General features: G+C 40.5%; 1 protein-coding gene, 1 non-coding gene and 1 pseudogene across 2 annotated transcripts; all 3 read right to left on the bottom strand.

The window, feature by feature from the left end:
* Positions 1-462: 462 nt before the first annotated feature.
* Positions 463-21,584, bottom strand: BTK (Bruton tyrosine kinase). Its single transcript, XM_025039039.1, has 18 exons — positions 21,429-21,584; positions 20,806-20,904; positions 18,737-18,805; positions 17,097-17,178; positions 10,612-10,740; positions 10,243-10,310; positions 9,134-9,321; positions 8,827-8,889; positions 8,172-8,226; positions 7,820-7,899; positions 7,514-7,641; positions 6,565-6,639; positions 5,884-6,055; positions 5,158-5,374; positions 4,102-4,166; positions 3,386-3,504; positions 2,702-2,859; positions 463-921 (listed from the first exon to the last, which is right to left on the bottom strand). Exons 1-18 carry the CDS (start codon positions 21,567-21,569, stop codon positions 850-852), a joined length of 1,980 nt encoding a protein of 659 aa, XP_024894807.1. The 5' UTR covers positions 21,570-21,584; the 3' UTR covers positions 463-849.
* Positions 12,010-12,128, bottom strand: LOC112470016 (annotated as a pseudogene).
* On the bottom strand, positions 15,117-15,235 carry LOC112470009. The gene has a single exon (XR_003042799.1). It is a non-coding gene; the product is annotated as a 5S ribosomal RNA (ribosomal RNA).
* Positions 21,585-23,154: the final 1,570 nt, after the last annotated feature.

Here is a 23,154-nt window from a genome sequence, read left to right as displayed (position 1 = left end):
GACCGGCCCAACGGCCCCGCCCCTGCCCGCTTCCAAATTGGCCCGCGCTTTCCCAGCTGCTGTGTTGATGCCCTGCCCGGACTGCTAGGCTCATCTCTTAGCCGTCTGGGGCCCCTGGCTCTGTAATGGTTGTCCTCTCTTGATGTGGGGAAAAGAGTCTCCAGCAGAATTTGTTCCCAACCATCAACTTCATTCCGGAATATTGCATGCTGACTGTGTGCCGGGCACTGTGCTTTGGCTTGTCAGTTCATCTCTGATTCAGAGGCAGAATTTTTCAAGAGCCAGAGGGATTAAATGCCAAGGATCTGTCCAGTTGTCGAAGTAGGACTATGCCAAACCAATGTCAGACAACAGTTTCCTGGAACACTGGGATAGGGTGCTCCAGGGAGGCTGCATGATTAATCGAGATAGCAAGAAACTTTCATGCTTTCTGGTAATTTTATTTTATCAAAACACCTTCTCCTCCCATTTTTATGACATGGTTATATTCTTGCCAAATTCAGTCTCCCTTCCCCCAAGCTCTAATGTCTACCCAAAGATCTGTTGGACCCCTTGTGAGGCTATTTACATCTCTCTCTCCCCAAAACCGTTTCTATCCCAAATTCAGTCTCTTAATACTCTCGGGAAATTTCCTTGGGTGACAGCACCAGGCACAATAATTCCTTAGCCTTTGCTCAGAGGTACTATCCCAGGGAATCAAAGAAGAGAGGCAGTCCTAAATGTAGAGAAGGGTTTGTGTGTATTCAGCTAGAGCACAAAGGCTCCAGAACCTGTAGCCTGGGTTTTCCTCCTAGAAAGTGAAATTGGGGCTTGTGGAGGAGAATAGAACCAGGAAGTTTATTGGTGAGCTCAGGATTCTTCATCCATGATATCTAGAATGTTGCTCAGAAGAATTTTGAAAGTGGGACGTTCATCTGCTTTCTATAACCAAAGAAAAAGTAGAGTGTTATAGTGGGCTAGAATCCAGAATCTAAGAGAAACGTAGTAAGCAGCAAATTTTTATTAAGTATACACTATATGCCCAGTAACATAACCTGTAGATTACAAAGAAAAAGGAAAAAAAATAGTTGTGTTCCATAAAATTCTTGTACAATTTTCATCTTTAGTAACTCAGGTTATTAATGTGATGAGGACAATTTGCAAACTAAACTGACAAACATATTGATTAAAACAGGGCAAATTCATTGTCCTGAATCACTACATACCAATGCATTCTCATTTTGGATCTTCAACTGAAAAATGGCTACCAAACAAGTTTAAGTGGTTGACAGAACTGAAATACTACAAGCTGTGATAATTTTTAATTTGGTTTCAAACATCGTTTCTACCATCTCATAGCCAAAGTTAACAAAAGAATTAACATTTCAAGACCACCAGCTGTATCACTGGGCAGGCATCCTGAGCACTTGGGATCTTTCATTTATACTGTCTGGCTTCCAGACTAAGGCCCTTTGTGATAGCCATGGTCCATAAGCCCCTGAAGTATTTAGTGATTCAGGGCATATTCCTGCCAGAAAAGGTCTCAATCCATCAGAACCAAAAAGCCATCAATTTCTTGTTACTTTGAATTAGTGGTTCTCAAAACTAGCTGAGTATCAGAATTTCCTGGGAAGTTTAAAAAGACATTACTGGGTCCTTCTCCAGACTTACCTAATAAGAATCTCTGGAGATAAGGCCTAGTCATCTGTAGTTTTAAGAGTTCCACAGGGATTCTGATGTACATCCAGTTTCAAGACTACTACTTTAAACAAATTATGGAGAAAGTGCCTGTCTGAAGCAGTTAACTAGCAGGGTGAGGATGTCCTAGTTAGGAGGGAGCATGGCCAATCGCCCTTAATCCTGCATTGCACAGTGGAGAGAAGGAATATAACTCCAACGGGGTCTTCCTTTCCCCACACTTTCTTTGTGACCTCAGTCATTTGTTGAAGAGAAAAGTGCCACGCTCTGATCCAGATTCCCAATTTTTCACCCCCATCGAATGGGCTCCAGATTCACATATGTGCTCGTTGGATGCTGTCTTTCCCTGTTTCTAGAGGGGCAAAACTAAGAGCACAGCATTTTATTTCCTACTAGAGATTTAGGTTGTTGAATTAAGGTTGCCAAGTATCTACTGAAAAATGGAAGAATCCAAGGTGATAGCAGCAAAGCATTTTAGTAATAGTGGGACAGGCTTCTTATTTTCAAACTACCACATCTATCTACATGCCCCATATTATACCACACTAAAAAAAAAGAACGCTACCTATTTTAGTTTCCTTTAAGGTCATAGGAGTTTTTGTTTGTTTATTTGTTTGTTTTAAATTTCACTTAAGACCACAGCCAGAAAAGTTTGGCAGTTAGTAAATTAAAAGAAAGAGCCAATGACTCCCAAAGGAATGAACACGAATTTTAATGACTTTCCTTTTTTAATGCCCAATTTGTCTGAGTGCCTTTGGCTGCCTGCGTGTGCTAGGTGACATAGCCTCACAACAACCCTTCTGCCTAAGGCTGAGTTGGTATTGGGGTCTGCTAATAATACTCTAGTGGGAACTGGAGTGGGCCTGGGAAAGCCTCTGGCCATCAAAGGGTTGGGGTGCAGGCTGCGGTCTGAAAATGTGTGCAGCTCCATGCAGCCAGGGAGAGTGGGGACTGGATGCCAGGCCAGCTAAATGGGAAAGTAGGTTCAAGGAAATGATTTAAGAGGTCTCAATAAAACACTTACCTCATGCCAGCAGCTGTACATTATGGTATATACCCGCTCTGAAGCTAAATGAGGCCTGTAGAGACGTAGGCCTTGGGCAATGTGTTCAGCAGTTTCACTGTTAGTAAATCTTTCATATGGCATCTTCCCCAGAGAGTAAATTTCCCACATCAAAACCCCTAGAAAATGATTTTTAAAAGTATTAAGTCAGTTTACAGTCTTTTCGGAGAGTAGAGATCCTAATCTTTCTATATCAACCTCGAATATTAGATTCAGCTGATTCCCCACTCTATGCTTTTTGCATTTTTTTTTCAAACTTCTGCTATAGTACTGACCATATTTGGGGATAATCAGGGTTGCACTGGGCCATTAGCTCTTCCAGGAGAGAGACGGCATCTTATTTGTCTTTGTGATTATAGTGTCCGACAGAGTCCCTGGTACATAATCAGTATTCAGAAGCTGTCGAACACTGAATGAATTGTTTGTTCTCCTCAATATATTGTAAGTTCTAAGAAGGCAGGGGTCATGTCTAGTTTGCTGGCTTTATCTTCAGAAACCCTGTGGTTCCTGACATAGTAAGCACTTTCTAAGGATTCGATGAATTAAAGCAAGAACAAATAATCTCTGTGCAGGTTGCAAAGTGTCAATTTCCCCAATGCTTTCCTCTTCCTGAGCTGTATAATCTATATAATCGTATCCACTCACCAAAAGCCCAAATGTCAGATTTGCTACTGAACTTGCTGTACATAAGGACTTCTGGTGGAGACCATCGGACTGGAAATTTGGAGCCTACTGAGCTTGTATATTCGTCATCTAGAACATACCTGCAAAAGATTCAGGACTTGTTACTGTTAGGATTTGGAGAGCTTGATATTTCTTTAAGTTTTCTTGGCACAGTCATAACAGTTACATAAATACACATCTATAGGCCAGCCAGTGTCTTTTATGAATGTTATTGTTAACATATTCCTGTTTTCCTATCTGATTTAGCTTTCCTGATTGACAATATGGTAACAGCAAAGATGGAATAAAATAAGATATAGTAGGTACTCCCTTCCTCTTCTCTATTTCTCTTTTTTTTCTTCTCCTTCCCCACCTTCTATTCTGTAGTTGCCAGCAGGACTTAGACTGATTAGGAAAGAAAGAGGGATGGGGTAAAGTGAACAGGACTATCGGATCAAGATAAGGTATTGGGAAAATTCGCTTAAAATGAGAGAGGAAGGAGAAGAAAAAGATAAAACAATAAAACAAAAGAATGAAAGAAGTGAAATATCATTCAGAGAAAGAAAAGGTATAGAAAGATGTCAGGAAAGACTAGAAAGAGAATAAAAGAAAGGGACAGGATTACAAATTATAATGCCTCCTCATTTTGTACTGTGCCATTTTTACTTTTCGAGGGAAAAATGAAAAAGCACACTCACCGGGACAGGCCAAAGTCAGATACTTTAACAACTCCTTGATCATTCACCAAACAGTTTCGAGCTGCCTGTAATGCAACAGATAGCAGTGAGACTCCATCCCTGGCACACAGGTTAAAGGCCCAAAGCTTCCACTCACCAAGGGAGTGAAGCCAGGACAGCATCATCTCCTTCAACTAGAGACATTTCCCACCTAATAGGAGTCCATCGATGCCACTGAGAAATGTCGATGTATTTCTACCACATGTAAAGCAACCTGCTGTGTAGTCATAAGTAAAACACTAAGGACATGCGAATGATTTCATTCATGTCGGCAATTCCATGACACCCTTGTCTGCACTGAAATGCTGAGAGAATTAAGGGAGAACAACAGAGGGCAAGTGTGTTTTGTTTTCTGTTTTTCTGACAATGAGCCTTGGCCTGACAAATAAACAGGGGCGAAAACTCTGATGCTTCTGAAGGCCAGGCAGCAAAATGATAAGAGTGAAGCAGGGTGAGTGGAGATTGCAGGAGAGCTAAGAGCACTCTGCTGGTCTAAAGGAAGCAGCTGCTCCTCAACTCCAGCCCACTGTTAGCATACCCTGTGTGAGACTGTGGACTCGGTGTTACAAGATGGTCTAGATTTTCAAGAAAAGCTGGAAACTCAGGTTTATTTTTTTAAATGTGAAATGTTAAGTGCTTGCTAAATAATATATAACATTAAAAATATATACCCACAGGCCCCCAGTTTGTGACTCTGCTTTAACCAAATGATGGCTCTGTGCCAGGAGTAGTCCCATTGGGAAGCAGGATTGTCCTTCGGCCCCTACCATTTCCTTGATGTGGTAGGGAGGGGGCCGGGAGTGAGTGAATGCTCTAACTCCCACCATGACAGAACTTGTAGTGTTGAGGAGGAAGATCCTTAACTGGCTGACTACTGGGGCAGAGGCTCACCTAACTTTTAGTGTTTTCTAGATAAAATTGAAATGATGGCTCCAGCAACCCTCCTCATCCACATCTTTCTCTGCTACTTCCCACCCCTCAGCCCTTGGTCCCAGGCCAATCCTTCTGAGGTCCCACCAGGTCTCGGTGAAGGAACTGCTTTGACTCCAGATATTCCATGGCTTCGCAGACATCTTTGCACATCTCCAGCAGCTGCTGAGTCTGGAAGTGGTGGCGCATCTCCCTCAGGTAGTTCAGGAGGCAGCCATTGGCCATGTATTCAGTGATGATGAAGATGGGGCGCTGCTTGGTGCAGACGCCATACAACTGCACCAGCTTCTCATGGGAAAGATTCCTATAGGAGAGGCCACAAACCAGTCCACACCTTCTGGCTCTGCATACCAGTCAGAAAGGAGCTGGGGTGGAAAGGGGTCAGCCTGGGTATAGAGTGCCAGATAAGGGATGACAATAGCAAGTTGACTTTCCTCCTTCTTACTCTAAACCCCAAGAGGGCCTGATATATGAAGTGAGCAGGGACTTGGAGCCCATTAATAGATCAGGAAAGAAGCCCAGGGCTGAATGAACACTAAGGGTAAATCAGAATCAGTCTTCCTTTTGAAAATCTCATTTTCCACAACCACCCCCAAATGCTACTGAGATGGTAAACACCATGATCAACACTAATTTCAACCAATATCTAAAGCAGATAAATGATTACCCTAGCAGTTAGGACTCCCACCAATCAAAGGAGGCCCTGGTCCCAAATCTCTTACTCTGAAAGTCATCTTAAACCACAGTCGGTTGTCCTGGTAATTCCTAGACTCCAGCCACTAGATTAAGAGTTGAGTTTGGTCTGTAACTCACATCATGACTTTGGCTTCTTCAATGAACTCATCCTCAGACATGGAGCCTTCTTTGATCATCTTGATGGCCACATCATACTGGCCTCTCCATTTCCCATACTTCACTACCCCAAATTGTCCAGTCCCCAGCTCCTTCAAAAAGGTCAGGTCCTTTGGATCAATTTCCCATGATCCTATAACAACAAAGCCTTGGTGTGAGCCTTTGGGAATCATGTATGTATAATTCCTACAATAGGTAAGAATACCTACTGGGTGCAGAAATAGGCAAAAAGTAAAAGGGAAATTCTCAGGAGTATTAATCCATCTTTGCTCAGGTAAATGTCAGGGACAAGAGGTTACTGATTGGAAGAATCTGGGGATTTTAGATGCAAGTCAGCCATAAGGCAAGAAGATAGACTAGACAACCTCTTAAAACCCTTTATGATTTTTTTAAACCACAATTTAAAATAATAATAATAATTTATGAATCTATGTTTTTGCAGTTCCAGTAGGAGCCACAAGAGGGAGAAAAATCATTAAATAACGTGTTTGGCTCTGTCTTAACCTTCCTTGAGGCAGCTGGTGCAGAACAGTGTGCTGCAAGGACTCTTGTGAGGCAAGGTCTAATTGGATCTGCTAAAGGTAGATTTGCAAGGACAAATGGCTGGCTAGTCCACCCTACCCTAGAGAAATAAGCAGTTACCGTAGCCCAGGCCTGCAGTGGAAGGTGCATTCTTGTTTTGCTGAGACACTGGATATTTGAGCCTAGATATGAGTCCTGAAACATACAGAGAGGGTCATGCTCCTAGTGAAGTATAGGAGGTAGGATACCTCACACACCCTCACTTGAAACCTCACACTTCTGATGTTCATTTTCCTAGTACATTTTGAATCCCAGAAGATCTCCACAAACCCTTTTGTTTTTGGTCTGGAAGTGTCTCCTCTCATAAAAGAGTTCTCAAAGACAAAAAAGAGAAAATACTAATTGAAATATACTCCCCAACTAAATACACCCCAACCTCCCAGCCCAGGCTTAACTCACATTCTACCTTCTCAATGAAGCTTTTTCCCTCATCGATCTCCCAGTTTTTAGAATGTCTACACTACAGCATGTCCTTGAATAATGTCATTTTGTTTTAATGTTGATGAGATACCATAGGAACTTAACTCCTGTTTATATCAATTAGCCTATGGTAAAATTGGTTTTGTAATATGTTGTTTTACTTAAAGTCACAGAACCTATTGGCAATGTTAAGTGTGGACTTACTGTACTGAGAAACTGTCTTCTGATGTTTTCTAACCTGTATATTCTTTGAGGGCAAAGATCTCGGTTAATAATTTTCCTGCATTCTCCTTTACTACCGAGTACACAGTAGTAACTCAATGAATACTTGCTGATTGATTAATCACCAGTCTCTTTTATGTCTATCCTTAGTACTGAGCATCAATCGTCAAATAAGAAGTCACTCCCTATGGGTATAAAGTCTGCCTTTGACCAACTCTTTAGTTGACCTCCACCAGCATCACAGGAGTTGACTTTCACTGATTGATTTGCACTGCCCTGTGAGGCTTATTCTTCCCCTCATCACCTTGTTCTGAATCACTTCTGCTACTTATCACATTCCTTCATCTTTGGTGCCCTTGATACTCACCTGCAGAATTATGCTGATGGTAGTTAATGAGCTCAGGGATGGTGCTGAAGAGGTGCTTCTCAGCCAGGTAATACTGGTTCTGAGGTGTGGAACACACAACATAATGGCGTATCACCCCTTGAGGGTCCCTGAAGAAGTGGATTCTGAGTCAGCAACTTGAGAACAAGGGTCAGTGGGACCCAAAAAGTGAGACAAGATGAGTTTTGAGTTTAGGGACAAAGGAAATAGGAGAGACACGCCATTAAGGAGCTGTTGGATGGGTACCCCTGTCCTTTGTCCCCAAGGCCTTGGAACAGTAGCACTCACCCTGTAGATTTAGCAAACACAGACACAGTATATTTTCCAGCTTTGCTGGAGTCTCTGACAATGAAACCTCCTTCCTTCCCCTGAAACAATAAAAAAAGAAGCTGACTGTAAGGAGGAAGTGGTGCCCACACCTGCATCCCACCTGCCCAAACCAGGGAGAAAATATAACCACCCCTGATTTCACTGCCACATTCCATGTTTCAGGTGATGATACTGAAAAGTGTAATGAGAACCCCATACAATGATGGCCTTGACACTGCCTTGCATGGAGGTATCAGGCAGCAGCAAGCCTTCAACTCAAGATCCTCACTTGTACAAGGAGAATGCTGTTTGTTTGTGGTCGCACCCTTACCTCTTGCTTTAGCAGTTCTTCAGCTTGACTCCGAGTCATGTGTTTTGAATACCACCTGTTGAAAAGAGTGTTCGAGTGGCTTCTATGCCATGGTGTAAGCGATTCTGAGACTAGAGCGACCTCTAGGGCTCATCCATGCCAGTGATTCAGTCAATTCACTGAACCCCTATTTATTGAGTGCCTATCATGTGCATAACACAATTGCATTCCTTTCCCAGAACCTAGTTGGCACTGAAAATTCATAGATATGGAGAGTAGAGGGCAAAGGTAGGCGGCAGGGGTTGCAGGGAAGGGATCAGGGATGGAGCATTCAAGGACAATCCACCTCTATATTTACGGAGAACAAACGACAGCAGAAGTTTGACACATTCACTCTTTCAAATGTTTCCTATCAGGCTGTCAATTCTTTCTTTGAGTGTGGTTCTTCTGGATTTGGGGGGCATGGTGACCTCTCCAACTCTCATAAGCAGAAGGTGTTTGGGAGGAGGGTAAGACGTAGGTACTACTAACTTGGGGGTGGTGACATCATTTGACCTAGTTGGCAGTGATCTTAATAAGTATCTTGAAATCAAAATTTTGTTGAAACTACAAAAAAGTATATGCTATATTTTATTCCTTCTGGAAGATTTTGAGCTGGGACCATAAGCATACTCACTCATACATTTCAATGGAGTCTTCTGCTTCAGTGACATAGTTATTAGGGATGTAGCCTTCCTGCCTGTAGAGGAGACATTGTGGTAGATCCTCCAGCACTCCCCATCCCTGGGCTCAAAACCAGTCTCAAATGGAGGTATATAAATCACGCCTCTCCCTCAAAGAGGATCATGTCACTAACACATGGCTAGGTCCATGAAGTGTGTAGCTTCTGCACATGCAGCATAGATTATATGTGTACAATAACATGTGGGCCAGACCCTACAGACTCGGAGAGGTGGCCATGTGTAGGGCTGGAGTGGACTCACCCATTTTTATCTCGTGCTCGCCACCAGGGTAAATTGCTCTCCTCCAGAATAAAATATTCATCACCCTTCCGCAGCTGTAAATCATTTGCATTCATTGGCATGTAATCATAAAGGGCTACAACCTTTTTCAGCTCGCTTGTGGAGACGGGTGCTGCTGTTGGTTCAGGGGGCAGTGGTTTTTTTAAGATCTGTGTAGGTAGGAGGAAAAAGTAGGGTAGTTTGGCTAGACATCAAGTACTTTCCTCTCCCAACTCTCTGGCTTACTAGAAACACCATTCTAACCCAAATCAGGCATAATAAAAGTTTACTCAGCAGCCATTCTTAAGTACTTAGACAGGGGTTCCCAGCTGGAATGCATATCAGAATCTCTAGGGAGCATTTAACAATCCCAACACCCAGGCAGTTTCCCAGAACAATTACATCAAAATATCTGGAGATGGGGCCCAGCCGTCAGTATTTTTAAAACTTTTCAGACAAAAACCATGTACAGATATGATCAGGAAACCTATTTGGCACTAAATTTGTACATGAACCTAATAAGTGGCTTTAAAATTCAGTTTTCTTGTTTGTAAAATGAGCATAATTCCTGCCCTGCTTTATTGTGCTTCAAAGATGTTGCATTTTTTACAAATTCAAGGCAAGACCTCCCATCAGCAAAAAATTGCAACTCGCTTTATTGTAATGGTCTGGAACCCAACTCACAATATCTCCAAGGTCCGCCTAGGTATGAGGAAGGGCTTTCTAGACCTCAAAAAGTAACCAAAAAGTAAAGTTTTAAAGTAATATATTACTGGTAGGATCAAGGTATTGGGTATATGGGTGTTCATGATTAAATTCTTTCAACTTTATGTTTGAAAATATTTTTCATTTTTAAAACTGGGCTTTATTTTGCTTTAAACAAATGATTGGATTAAATGGTTAACAAGAGCTTCCTAACAGCCCTGTATCATTCCACTGAAAAGGAAGTCCTAATTAGAATAAATCCTGTCTTAGCAAGAGCACCAATTAACAGTGCCAAATCCCAGGGGAATTCTAAGACTCTGGTATGTCTTCCAGGGTGACTGTAAGTTTCCATTTGAGCAGTAGCAGCACCCAATTTCCCTGTATACCTGGTCCTCCTCAGGCGTAGGAGGAAGAGGCTTTTTTGTCTTCCTATGAGAACTCCCAGGTTTTAAACCTGCAAAATAAGAAACCAGTGATGGTATAGAATGCATCTTAGGAAAGGTTTGGTTAGGGACTTTGCTCTTGGTCCACAATACCTTTAGGCAAGTTAGGAAAAGTCTGGGCGGATAACAGTCCTGTGCCAAGTTGCACAGCGTGGAGAGTAGAGCACCGGCTGAATTTTGGCCCCCACAGATCCCTTCTCCCAGGTCTTTTTGTACAGTGACCAAAATGTACAAACCTGGGTTTGATAGACCCTTGAGAGAGTGGATGACACAGTCAAAAGAGGGAGAAATTGTATTGATCAGATCTCTTACTTCCATTCCTGTTTTCCAAAATTTGGCAGCCCATAGCATTTTTGGCTGTCTGAGAGCAGCAGAGATACTGCCCATCAATCCAGAAGCACGGGTGGTATTTCTGTACCAGATCACTGTTGTACCGGATTACTGTAACAGGAGAGAAGAGAGATCACATCTGAGATGTGGGAAAATCCAACATTTGCGTGTTTTCCTCTTTGAGCTTAGTAGTGAACTTCAAACAACTGCACCTTCTTCTGCTACCCTGAAGGGAAGCAGACAACAGGGCCAGTTGTCTGGCCCCAGAGAGCTTCTGTGCAGTTATCTTCAGTGGTCAGCCATGATGACTATCTCCTGACCAACATGATAAGAATAGCTGATGTCTCCAGAGCCCAGAACAAAAACACGTTATCTATGTTTTCCCGGTAGTCATTACAATTTTCCTGTAAGACAGGTGTTGATTATGGTGTTCTTTTCCAGATAAGGGACACAATTTGCCCAAGCCAAACTCTCACTCCAGCTTCTAATATACCAATGTCCTAGCTCCTTGAGTGATCTTTTAGCGATATTTGCCTTAATGAGAACTTCTGCATCAGGATTTCTGTGTTCATAGAATAGTCAACAGAGTGAGCTCAGGGGCAAATGAAGGTGATTTTGCCTCTAGATTCTGCCTGTAGAATAAACAGAGTTTCAATCTTCCTAGGGCCACCGAGGTGGGTTGAATTCATTGCGGGAGATAAACACAGCAGCTCCTTTTCCCTCACAGGGTTGTGAGGCTCAAAAGATATCCCAGAAGCCAAAGTACTTTGGAAAGAATAGAGTGGTCTGTAGATAGGAGGAATTGGTCTTATGGCTTTTAATACTGTGGCAACTCAAGAACCTTAACATGAAGTTGGTTAGACAAGTCATCCTAGAATCATGTTGTTAGATAACAGAGGAGCAAAGACAACTGAAATAATTGACAATAGCTAGCATTAGGGCAAAGACCTAGGGTGGTCTAAGAATATGCACATTTGAAGACATACACATTTCAGCCTTTACTACTACTACGAAGCCCTGCATAACTTTTTTAAAAAGATAAAAAACAAACAAAACCTTCCTTTGTGGAGACCAACTCCAGCCCTTAAGAGCTTGCTAGTCACGCTCCACTCACTTAGGGTTTGGGGGAAGGCCTAGAAGCTTCTGGTGGCCAGGTGCTTTTTAAAGGCAAAGGAACGAAAGTGCTGTCTTAAAAAAATGCTATCTTAATGTTTTCTAAACATGTATTTGAAGATTTGTATCTACTCTACCCTGCCTACCCTCACCCTTCACTTTTTCAGCACTCCCTTACACCATTGTACCAAATGCAAGGTGGTGGGAGCTATTCAGATGGGGTCCAGGTTGTGAGGAGCTGCACAGTCTGTAGAGAATTTTTTTTAAAGCCTACAGCAGCTGGTCTTTCTAGGTGGTCTCCCATCCAAGTACTAACCAGGTCCGACCCTGCTTAGCTTCTGAGATCAGACAAGATTGGGCGTGTTCAGGGTGGCATGGCTGTCGGAGAATTTTAAAATAATAGTAAAACCAACCAAAAGTCTGTTTGACTTTTATTATTACCATGCACTGGAAATTCTGAATAATATTCTGTATAATTCTCCCAGCAAGGACTGATTATCTCTATTGCCTCTACACTCTGCCCCTCCTCCCATGGCACTACACTTCACCCAGAGATTTGAAAACTCTCAGGTGCAGGCCTAGACACCAGTAGATATGCTAACAATTCTTAACAACTAGTTACTGGTAAACTAAGCTATGCTAATGTGATAATGAGAGGACATAAGGCTTCCTGCTCTCTTCACCTCCAGCATACTCATTAAAAACCAAGCTTACATTACCAAATAATGTCTGCCTCTGAAGAGGTCCCTTTAAGATGATTGCCCTTTCTTTGTTGGCTAATCCGGAGCTGGTATTTTTAGCTACTTAGGAGAGAATTGCAAAAGCAGAGTGTCTATTATGGACTGAATGTTTGTGTCCCCTCAAAATTCACATTATGAAGCTTCCCAATGTGATGGTATTGAGAAGTGGAGCCTTTGGGAGGTAATTAGGTCATAAGAGAGGAGCCCTTATGATGGGATTAGTGCTCTTATTAGAAGAGACTCAAGAGAGAGATTCTCTCTGCCATGTGAAGACACAATGAGAGAGTGGCCAGTCTGCAAGTCAGGCAGAGAGTTCTCACTAAGAACCAAAGCACTTGGCACCCCGATCTTAGACTCCTCAGCTTCCAGAACTGTGAAAAATAAATGTTTAAGCCACCCAGTCTATGGTATTTTGTTATGACAGCTAGAGCTGATTAAGACAGTGTTCAAGTGGGAATGCTAGGAGAGACTGCTTACTTCACCAATGCATAGAGCCAGCCCTGTATGGGAAGCACTTATGGTTGGCACACATTCTGCAAATACTTGATGGTCTACTGTCTCATATACATATTTATCAGGATAATGTTTAAAATTCTGTTTCAGGAATGAATGAATTATTCCTCTCCTTATTGGTTGTTGGAGTTTTGCCAAGGCCATGCTTATTCATTTTGGTGAAGTCACATCATTTGATTATATTTGAAGTTGCTATTAGGATAGGCTCTATTCAGCTTGACTGAACAAAGATTCTAGAGTGAATATAGCCAAACATCTGTGGTGCTGTAACGTAGAATTGTCCACTACCATGTTCAAAGAAATGAAAGGAGAGAGCCCATGGCTAAGTTCTCAGGCATACAACTTTTCATTGAAAGTGCTGCGGAAAAAAGGTAGCAGATAGATATTAGGTTACATAGACCTTACTTTTTAAATTGAGATATAACTTACACATAAAGTGCACAGATCTAAGGTATGTAGCTAACCACGTTTGTTTACAATTATTTAACCATCACTCAGATCCAGCACTTCAGAAGGCTCCCTCATGCCCCTTCACAGCACCTGGATTCTGATGAGGTCCCCTTCTCATGTTAGTGATTTTTAATTGTGCATTTTTACCCTAAAGTGGGACATCATCATCAGAGTGGGATTTTATGGCTCCTAGACTATTTTTCTATTGGCATTGCTAGCACCTTGGGCTGCCCTGGGGTTGTTAGAACTTGCACCTAAATCTTCCAACAACTATGATCTTTGTTGCAAGGCATCTACATCTTGGCTCATGTTGTCAGCCCAAGCAGGTTCAACAAGACATACACCCAGGTCTGGAATAACTGGAAAAAAAAATGCCTTCAGTAAAACATAAAGGAAGAGAAGGCAAAATTGCACCTACTCACGCTAATGACCCAACTGAAGTGGTGGTGTTCTCTTTTTGTTTTGGCTTTATTTTTACTGTAATTTTACCTAATGAACTTTAGTAGCAGTGCCTAATCAATATAGTAAGGTTAATATCTGAGTAAATAAACCAAGTTTATAAACTGGATATTCTTATCCTTGGTCATTACTCATACCTCGAATATAGTAGGCAGTCAATAAATATTTGTTGGGCTAACCTACGACTGGTTTTGAAATTAGTATTTGAAGTGTAAAGGAGTTACTAACTTGTACATGCCACATTTTTTCTCTTTTGTTTCTCCCTCAGCTAACATATCCACCTTCCCCTATTTCCAAACTAAATCCTAGCTGTCCATCAGTGTGGAGCACAAGTTGGTGGTAGTTGTGTACTCTAACAGAAAAATCAATTAACAGAACTATTGGCCCCTTTTTGTGTGCAAGGCACTGTGTGTGGCACTGTGGAGAGAACTGAAGAAGTACAAATATATATGACCTCTGGAGCTCCTATTTCAGCCTCTGCAAATATTTCCCTGGCTTGGAAATAGCCTATTCATTCAGAGCATTAAATTCAAAGCCTGACCCTACCACTTACTGAGTGCTTTTGGGCCAGTTACTTAACTTCTCTGTACCTCAGTTTTCTCATCTGTAAATGGGAATAATGAAAACAACTGTCTTATATGGTTAATATTAGAAAGAAATAACTTAACACATGTAAAGAACTTAGAGGATCCTGGATCCTAATAAGCACTATTGAAGCGTTTGCTTGTTTTGTACCCCAAGGTCTAATGCAGGCCTCTTATCTCAAAACATACTAAGAACTTAACTGTATGGTGCAAGATATCACCCATTTGCAATACTCAGCATAGCCTTACTCTAGAATACAGACTTATACTGTTTAATGACTGGAATTCTGAGAAATGCATCATTAGATGATTTAATCATTGTGCGAACATTATAGAGTACACCCAACACTAACCTAAATGGTGGAGCCTACACACCTAGGCTATATGGTATAATGTATTGCTCCTAGGCTACAAGCCTGTACAGCAAGTTACTGTATAAAACTACATGAGATGAAATCAAGTATAAGAGAAAATGATGTAATCAAGAGATGTAGTAAACATGAGATGTGTGAGGCCACTGCCTGTATAACATTGCACACATTTTTTTTTTTAGGTGAGGCAACCTTTAGTTGACCTCACAGATTGCAAAGACCTTGCCAGCTTACAATCCCTTATTTTTTATTTTTTACACCTACAGCACCTGGTCTTCCTAGGTGGTCTCCCATCCAAGTACTAACCAGGCCTGACCCTGCTTAGCTTCTGAGATCAGATGGGATCGGGTTTGTTCAGGGTGGCATGGCCGTAGACAACACTGCACACTTTTTGACAGAAAACATTTTTTTTATGAGTAGAAAGAGTATACTCTAAAATAATGATAAGAAGTATAGTATAGTAAATACATAAACCAGTAACAGTCGCTTTTACCATTATCAAGTAATATGTACTGTACATAGTTGTATGTGCTCTACTTTTATATAACTGGTAGCTCAGTAACACCACAAATATGTGAGTAATGCACTGAACTACAATATTATGGTGGCTACATTGTCACTAAGCAATAGGAATTTTTCAGCTCCATTATAATCTTGAGACTACCATCGCATATGTGATCTGTTGTTGATTGAAATGTCTTTATGCAGTGCATGGCTGTATCTTGCTACCAACCACAAGTGCAATTTCTGAACTTGAGAACTAAGCAGCATAAAACTATGTAATGAGCTTAGTCTCTGGAATCATATAGACCTAGGGATGTGGTAAGAATCCATGCTTCCCCACTCACAAGCTGTGTGCCTTTGAAAAAATTACTTAATCTCTTTGAGCTTTAGTTCTCTCCCCTGTAAACAAGAGAATAATACATACTTCATAGGCTTATTGTGAGGATTTAATGAGCTATTATATTCAAAGCACTTGGCCCAGAGCCTGGTACACAGTAAGTGCTCATTAAGTGTTATTATTATTGTTGTTGTTGTTTTGGCAGAGTAGCTATGAGAATTAAATGAAATAATAAATATAAAGTATTTAGCTTGGAGTCTAGCACATAGCAAGAATTCAATAAATGACCCTTTTCTTCCTTACTCCTTTCCCCTTTCAGCTTGAAAAATTTGGTCATTTTTATTTCAACTAATTGACTTGCATTCAAAGGAGTGAACAAAGCTGGTATAGTCAGCCACCAGGTATCAGAATCTACATGTTTATTAAGACAAAGGTTATTGCTGTCACGCAATAACCCAACCATGCTGTTATCAGTCTGCCATCCTTCCTGTTTCTCTAGGCAGCCTTTCCTGATGTTAATTCAACCAGTTAATCTCTCGGTCACTTGACATGTGGCTATATATACACTCAAATTGTGTGCATGCATCCTGTGCTACAAGCATTTACAGTCAAGTTTATCTGAGCACACTGTATGGTCTATATGAAATGCTGAAACTGTTTAACTTTAGGTCTTCACAAAGCTAGGAATATGAAATAGTTCCTTGGAAAATATTCATCCACAGTGAAGATATGTATAGTGCTTTCTGTACAGTGCTTTACAGTTTTCCATGTGCTTTCACATATATTACTTCATTTGATCCTTAGGACACCTTGGAGGTAGGTATGGCAGACATCGTTATTATTCCTATATCAGAAGAAGAAACTGAGCCTAAAATAAGTGTGTTGACCTATTTGTCAAAGGTCATTCAGCTTATTAGTGGTAGAAGAGGGCTTGGAATAAGGTTCCCCACTCTGACTTCAAGCACTCTCATAATCATCTATTTAATTTTTGGGGACCAAGTATTACATACTTAGGATTCAAAATATTTCAATAACCTTTAAATGCCACCCCACCCCACCCTTGTAATCAGTGTAAAGAATAGAGATTTTTGTAAATAGGGAAATGGAGGTACCTACAATGACAAAATTGCACTACAGAGATAGTGGTGGAACTGGGTTGAAAATTTTAGCCTAGCGTGTAATTTTTTATTCATACGATGGAATGTGAAACTCAGCTGCATCAGTAATATGGGGAAAATTATTTCTCTCCTGCTCCCCCTCCTTCTCTTGTCCTCCTTCCCTTCCACCTCTCTTTCTCCAATCTCTCCCCCCTCTGCGGCCCCCGCTTCTCTCCTGCTTTTCTTCCTTTCCTTCTTTCTTTCTTTGGAAACTTGTTTATTTTACAAACAATTCTCACCATTTTTAAGCTGGTGAATCCAACGTTTCCTCAGTTCTTCAGTTGGGGAGAAGACATAGAGAGGCCCTTCATCATATACAACCTGAGACAATGGACACACAGACTTCAGCAATTAGAATTCAGAAAAAAAAAAGAAGAAAACCCTTGAAGGATCAAATCTTAAGCTACAACTTTGTATATGCATAGTGGAAAACAAAGGAAGGCAAAGTCTTCAGTCAGTAACTGGGCCAGTGTCATGTGAATTATCTGCAGAATTCCTAAGCAATTCAAATTCAGGATGTAGGACTTAGGAAGTCTTAGCTTACTGAATACTCCTAGGTTCTCTTGAGTTATGTTTCAATTTGTATGTAAACTTAGTTCACGACGTTTCCTTCAGCTGTGGTGGAGACAAGATTTTTGTTTAACCAACAAAAGCTATTTTATGACCTTATTAAACTTTGAGTTTGTATAAGGAAGAACTGAAGTAATGATTTGTATAACTTAAGTCTTGGTTAGTACATACACATTATTCACTTGGAAAATATGAAGTAAAATTTTAACTCATGGCTAATTTTCCCCTCACTGCCTAGTAGTCTCCCCTTGCCAATATTTGCCAAAATAAACCAAACTTGGAACCACAACCCTACTTCAAAAAGAGTAAAGTAAATTAAGCATTGTCATCAAATCAAACAGTCAGGATTTTTTTAACACTTCACATATACAAGGCATTGTGCTAAGTGTTGTGGAGGTGCATAAAACATATAAGATGTTTCGCAGACTTACTAGATATCATATAATGGATTCTAAAGTCAAATGTAAATTGATTTTGAATTATCTGCTGTTTACCATTATCAACTAGCCCAGCTAAACAATGTCATCTTGTTGAAACACAACGGTAGCAAAAGTATGTCTAAAACACCCTTCCTTCACAGGTTTTGTAAACTTTGATACAATCAAGGACATGGACAAGATCCTTTTACATTTTTCTTTTTGCTTTTTAGTCTTGCTGTGCTCATAAATCCATGACAGAAAGACCCCTCCCCTGAGACTTTCCACTTCCTTTTCTGTCTTTCACTGTTGCAGAGGCTGCTATATTCATGACATGTGGCCTACAGAGTTCTCAGGACATAAGCAAGCCAAATCTGAAGCTCTCGTTCTCTTGTATGGCTTACAATGCATCAACCAAACAGATGTCTACGTGGCTCCTTAGTTATTTCAAACTACAATAGAATTTAAATTTATGTGTAAGTCTAATAAGCCTTCCCCATACCAAACTTCCTAATACTACTCCTTCTCTCCCCTTTTCTGACTTTTCAACTCACGTGACCACCATTAGACAGATAGGCAGAACCAGAAGGAAGCGAAATGCTCACTCGACAAACCCAGCATCTTCCTCAATGTAGTTATCATAGACAAGACACACCATAATAGAATTAATGCCATTATGGAGTCTCTGAGGTGTAGAGACTAAAAGAAACTATGTTAGATTGGGAAAATAAAAAAGCAAATGCTCTCAGCCCATGGCAGTCTCATTTCTCAGTCCAACCTTCTTGTCTACCTCAACTTCTGTTCCTTGGGACCTAGTATCCTTCCCTATATCTCACACTCCGTCCCTAACAATTACAAGTCCCTTTGAGAGCTGGTGAGAGAAAATACCTCACCTGGAAGGGATAAGGGAACCTTTCAATGATTGAGATCTGCTCCATTTCACTGGATTCTTCACCCCTTCTCTGCAATGAAAGAAGAAGAAAACATGGTTATTAGTTGATGCATTGTTCTTTTCTGGATTTTCTTAGGTACTGGGAATTCTTCGCTGTAGCTTCAGAAGGCTCCCCTGCACAGACAATGCAAATTCTTAGTGACTAATTCCTATAACCCGATAAGGACACATATCCATGGAATCCAGAACATGAGAGAGAAAGATAAATATCATATGATTTCACTTATATGAAGAATCTAAGAATCTAAGAAACAAAAAGAACAAACCAATCAAAAACAGACTCAAATATAGAGGAGAGTCTGGTGATGGCCAGAGGGGAGAGGGGTTGAAGGGCTGGGAGAATGGGGTGAAGGGTTAAAGAAGTACAAATTAGTAGCTGGTAGATGGTCATGGGGATGGGGAGCATAGCATAGGGAATGCAGTGAGCATTAATGTAATGGCTAAGTGAAAAGCCAGAGGAGAGAAAAAGCAATTAGGAGGGTTGTTTTATAAATTGTATAAATGTCTAACCAATGTTTCATAAACTGTATAAATGTCTAACCAATGTGCTGTATACCTGAAACTAATAATAAAATAAAATTTTAAAAAACCATCAGGCATCTCAAATCATTAAGGAAAGGGAGGTTACTCAATAAATGGTGCTAGAACATTAACCACTAATATTGGTAGTGAGGAGTTAGGTAGCTATTTCATGCCATATGCCAAGGTAAATTCTGGATGGATTCAAGAGCTTAATATTAAAAATGAAACTAGGAATGACTGAGAAAAAGTTTACCCATTTATATAATCTTGCAAGGCTTTTCTAATATAATGCTAAAGATTAGAATCATTAAGAAAAAGTAAGCTAATTTGATGATATAGACGTTAAAACCTTGTATGGTAAAAAACAAAAACAAAAACAAAAACACCCCCACCATAAACAAAATTCAAAGATAAATGAAAAGGTTAAAAAATATTTTCAACATATTATTACAGTTAAAGGATTAATATGCTTAATATATTGAAATATCTTAAAAACTACTAGGAATAAGGTAAACATTTCAGTAGAAAGATGGGCAAAAATTAACAGGCAATTTGCAAATGAAAAAATATAAATAAGCTATAGATGTATAATTGTTTAACCTTATGAGTAACAAAAACAATTGCAAAATAAGACAGCAGTGAAATGCCATTTTTCTTGGCTGCCAAATTAACAAATATTTAAAAAATCTGGTATTAAAAAAGAATGTAGAGAAATAGAAACTCTCACACATAGTTTGTAGGAGAGTATGAAATTCAAATTTCACTTCTAGAAAACAAAATAGAATAAAAAAGGTAAAAGTAACCAAAATGCACAGACTTCATAAAGAGAAGACAAAATTTTACTACTAGGAAATTATTATAAGGAAAAAAATAAAAGCACGTACAGATGCATGAAAATATGTTCCTCCAACATGGTTTATAATATCAAGTAATTGGAAATAACTTAAATGTGCAATAATAGAAAATGGATTAAACAAATTATAATACAATATACTCAAGATAAGGAATACTATGCAGTCACGAAACTCATGTTATTAAAGAGTATTGTCATTGGGAAAAGTTTTCATATGTTGTTAAATTGAAAATGTAGTTTACAAAGCAAGATGTGTAGTATAATTCTATGTTTCAAATATATAACATATATTTTAGTGTGGTTGTATGCGTTGCTAGTGGAGAAAAACTCAAGCCTGTAAATCTGATCCTGGTACCTGAAAGAGTAAAACCCATGATCTCTGATCAGTTTGTAAACTTGATATGATGTTATCTTAAAATTGGTGTTACAAATTTTCTAGATTAAGTGAGTTGTTCTGCATCTGGGGGAAAGATGCTAAGACTCGTTATAATCAATACATGGCAGAGTGAAGAATTTTATACAGAAGCTTTTCTGTGTTCCACATTACACCACTAGTTTATTTACAGAGAACTGCAGTGTTCCAAATTTCTTAACTGCTCTCCCACCCCATTCCTCTGACAATAATCTCTCCTTACCGGAATCTGTCTTTCAGGGGGAGGATTTTTTTCAGGAACCACTGTTTCAACGCAGGTGATCTTCTCGACATCTATTGAACCCTTCTTACTGCCTCTTCTCTAAGAAAATGAATGAGGAAGAAAATGGAGAAAGATTAAGGGTGATTAAGCAACCAGATGATTAGATTTTGTTATCTAATCATTCAACATAGTGAGGTGACACCCACACTCTATTATCAGGACCTGTCATTTTGAAAAAATCAACTTTCAGATCTATTAATCTAATCTTTTTTGACTACCAGATGGAGGGGAAATACTATGGAAGAGTGGATGACTCTCTTTATCTTAAAAAAATAAGAAAGCAATTGCCAAGTCTTAGATTTCATTCTCAACAATCATTTAATGAGTGCTCACCTATGGCAAGATCCCATGGTAAAATTTTCCCCACAGCTTCTCGGTACCTTTGATTTTTTTTTTTCCAGCATGGCTGTAGCTAGTTCTAGGCTAGGAAACATTTTGCTGAGTTTGAAATGTACTTGGGCCCCTTCCATCTTCCTCCTCCCACCAAAAAGCCTCTACTTCCTCCCCAACGGATATCTAAGGCCAAGTTTTTGATACTCGGGTTTCACAGCAGAGAAACTTACCCCACGTTCAAAGTCATACTCATAGTAGGAAAGTTTGTGCACAGTCAAGAGAAAGAGGCGCTTCTTGAAGTTTAAAGGTGATGTTTTCTTTTTCTGCTGGGATCGCTTCAGAAAGATGCTCTCCAGTATCACTGCAGCCATAGCTTCTTATTTCTGGAGCTCACTTGTTTGCTGTTGATAATGAAAGTTCTTGACAACCCAGCACATTAATCCTCATCTCCCCTGGTTCCCCCTCAGCCTAGCCACCTAGTTTCGATTGGAACAGAAACTTATAAAGCTAACAAAAGACCTTCTTCCTACCTTGCCATCCACCTTCCACATCCCCTATCTCTGTCAGTTTTTAGGTATAGTAGATGAATATTGAATTGGAGGAATTGGTTCTACATTGTGAACTCACATAAACTGAGTTCTTGGAGCACTCTGGATGCCAAATGACATGTACCTGTGTGCTAGGTAATGTCTAGAGGCAAATTTATACTAACTGCCCTTTTATGATACATGCAGAATCTGTGAACAGCAAAAGTCTCTGTGCAGCTGTTGACCCTGATATCCCCAGAAGGGATAATGCAGGTGCCAGAACTCCAGTGAGGCAGATATTGGACTTTCAGTTCCCAGTTTCCTAGACAGTGAATATAATTTTTCAAACATTGTCCCACTGAGGTCTGTAACCAAGAGGTCTAATAAGGATATGGAGGCTGCACCTGCAGTTATAGACGTATACTAACTGCCGCCCAACCGATTTTGCCCATCACCCACTGGCTGAGCTATAAAGGATGAAAGCTTTATTTTAAAATTGAAAAATAATTTTTTGGGAGGGAGTCGTTTTTGTTTTTGTTTTTGGCTTTTCCCCATCTTTCCGATTACATTAGTTTTTTTAAACAGCATCATGCAAAAGCGATGCAACTGTCTTACTCTTATGGGTGTCAACTCTGATCGTTTATGAAAAGTAACTTGATTAGCCTCTCCAAATTTACAGTACCTCGGAAAGATTTAGTTTAGGTAACTGAAATAGAGAAAGGCAAAGAAAGTTATAAAAAGTCACCATGGGAGAGGGGAGAAAAAAAAATGGCATAGATGATAGAGGCTCTGTTCATCCCTCTAGTGACCAAATCAAAGTTGCGATGGAAACAAGGAGCAGCAGCAAAGAAAAATCACCTGGGATCTAGATGAACAAGCCACACAACTAGGGAGAAATCTAAGAAATCACCTGCAATGGCAGAAGGCAGGACAGGGCAAGGACGCGGGGCTGCCCGGTCTCGAGTGGCTGAGTGAGACAGAAGCTGTGGTAGTGGCGGCGACAGTGGCAGCGGCAAACATCTCTTAAAGGGGCCTCATCTGTGAGGAGATTTTCACGGTGACGGACCTGCTCGCTCTGAGCACCAGTGCCCGTTTGTCTGCATGCAGGGGGCATGAGAGACTTACAGGGAGATATTGTCGATGTGAGAGTTGAGGCAAGACTCTCTCTGTACAGAAGTGCTGGCGGTATCCATTATCCCCTGTTGAGCCCACTCCACTCCCAGTGCGTGGACACAGAGCCGCCATAACTGTGATGTCATCAAACTAGATAACAGAGGTCGCTCCACTCAGAGGATTCCTGAAACCCCACGTCCCCCAATTCATGGCTCCAACCAAGCCACATCCAGGTATATCCTCAGCAAGTCAGGTGCTCCTTGCTGAGCAGTCTTTAGACTCACACTGGAGGCAGCTGGCCTCGGTTTCTGGTGTG

The sequence above is a fragment of the Pteropus alecto genome, unplaced genomic scaffold (genome assembly GCF_000325575.1).
Source record: "Pteropus alecto unplaced genomic scaffold, ASM32557v1 scaffold179, whole genome shotgun sequence".
Lineage (NCBI taxonomy): Eukaryota > Metazoa > Chordata > Mammalia > Chiroptera > Pteropodidae > Pteropus > Pteropus alecto.
The sequence above is the reverse complement of the archived record's forward strand: the minus strand, read 5'-3'. Positions and strand labels throughout refer to the sequence as shown.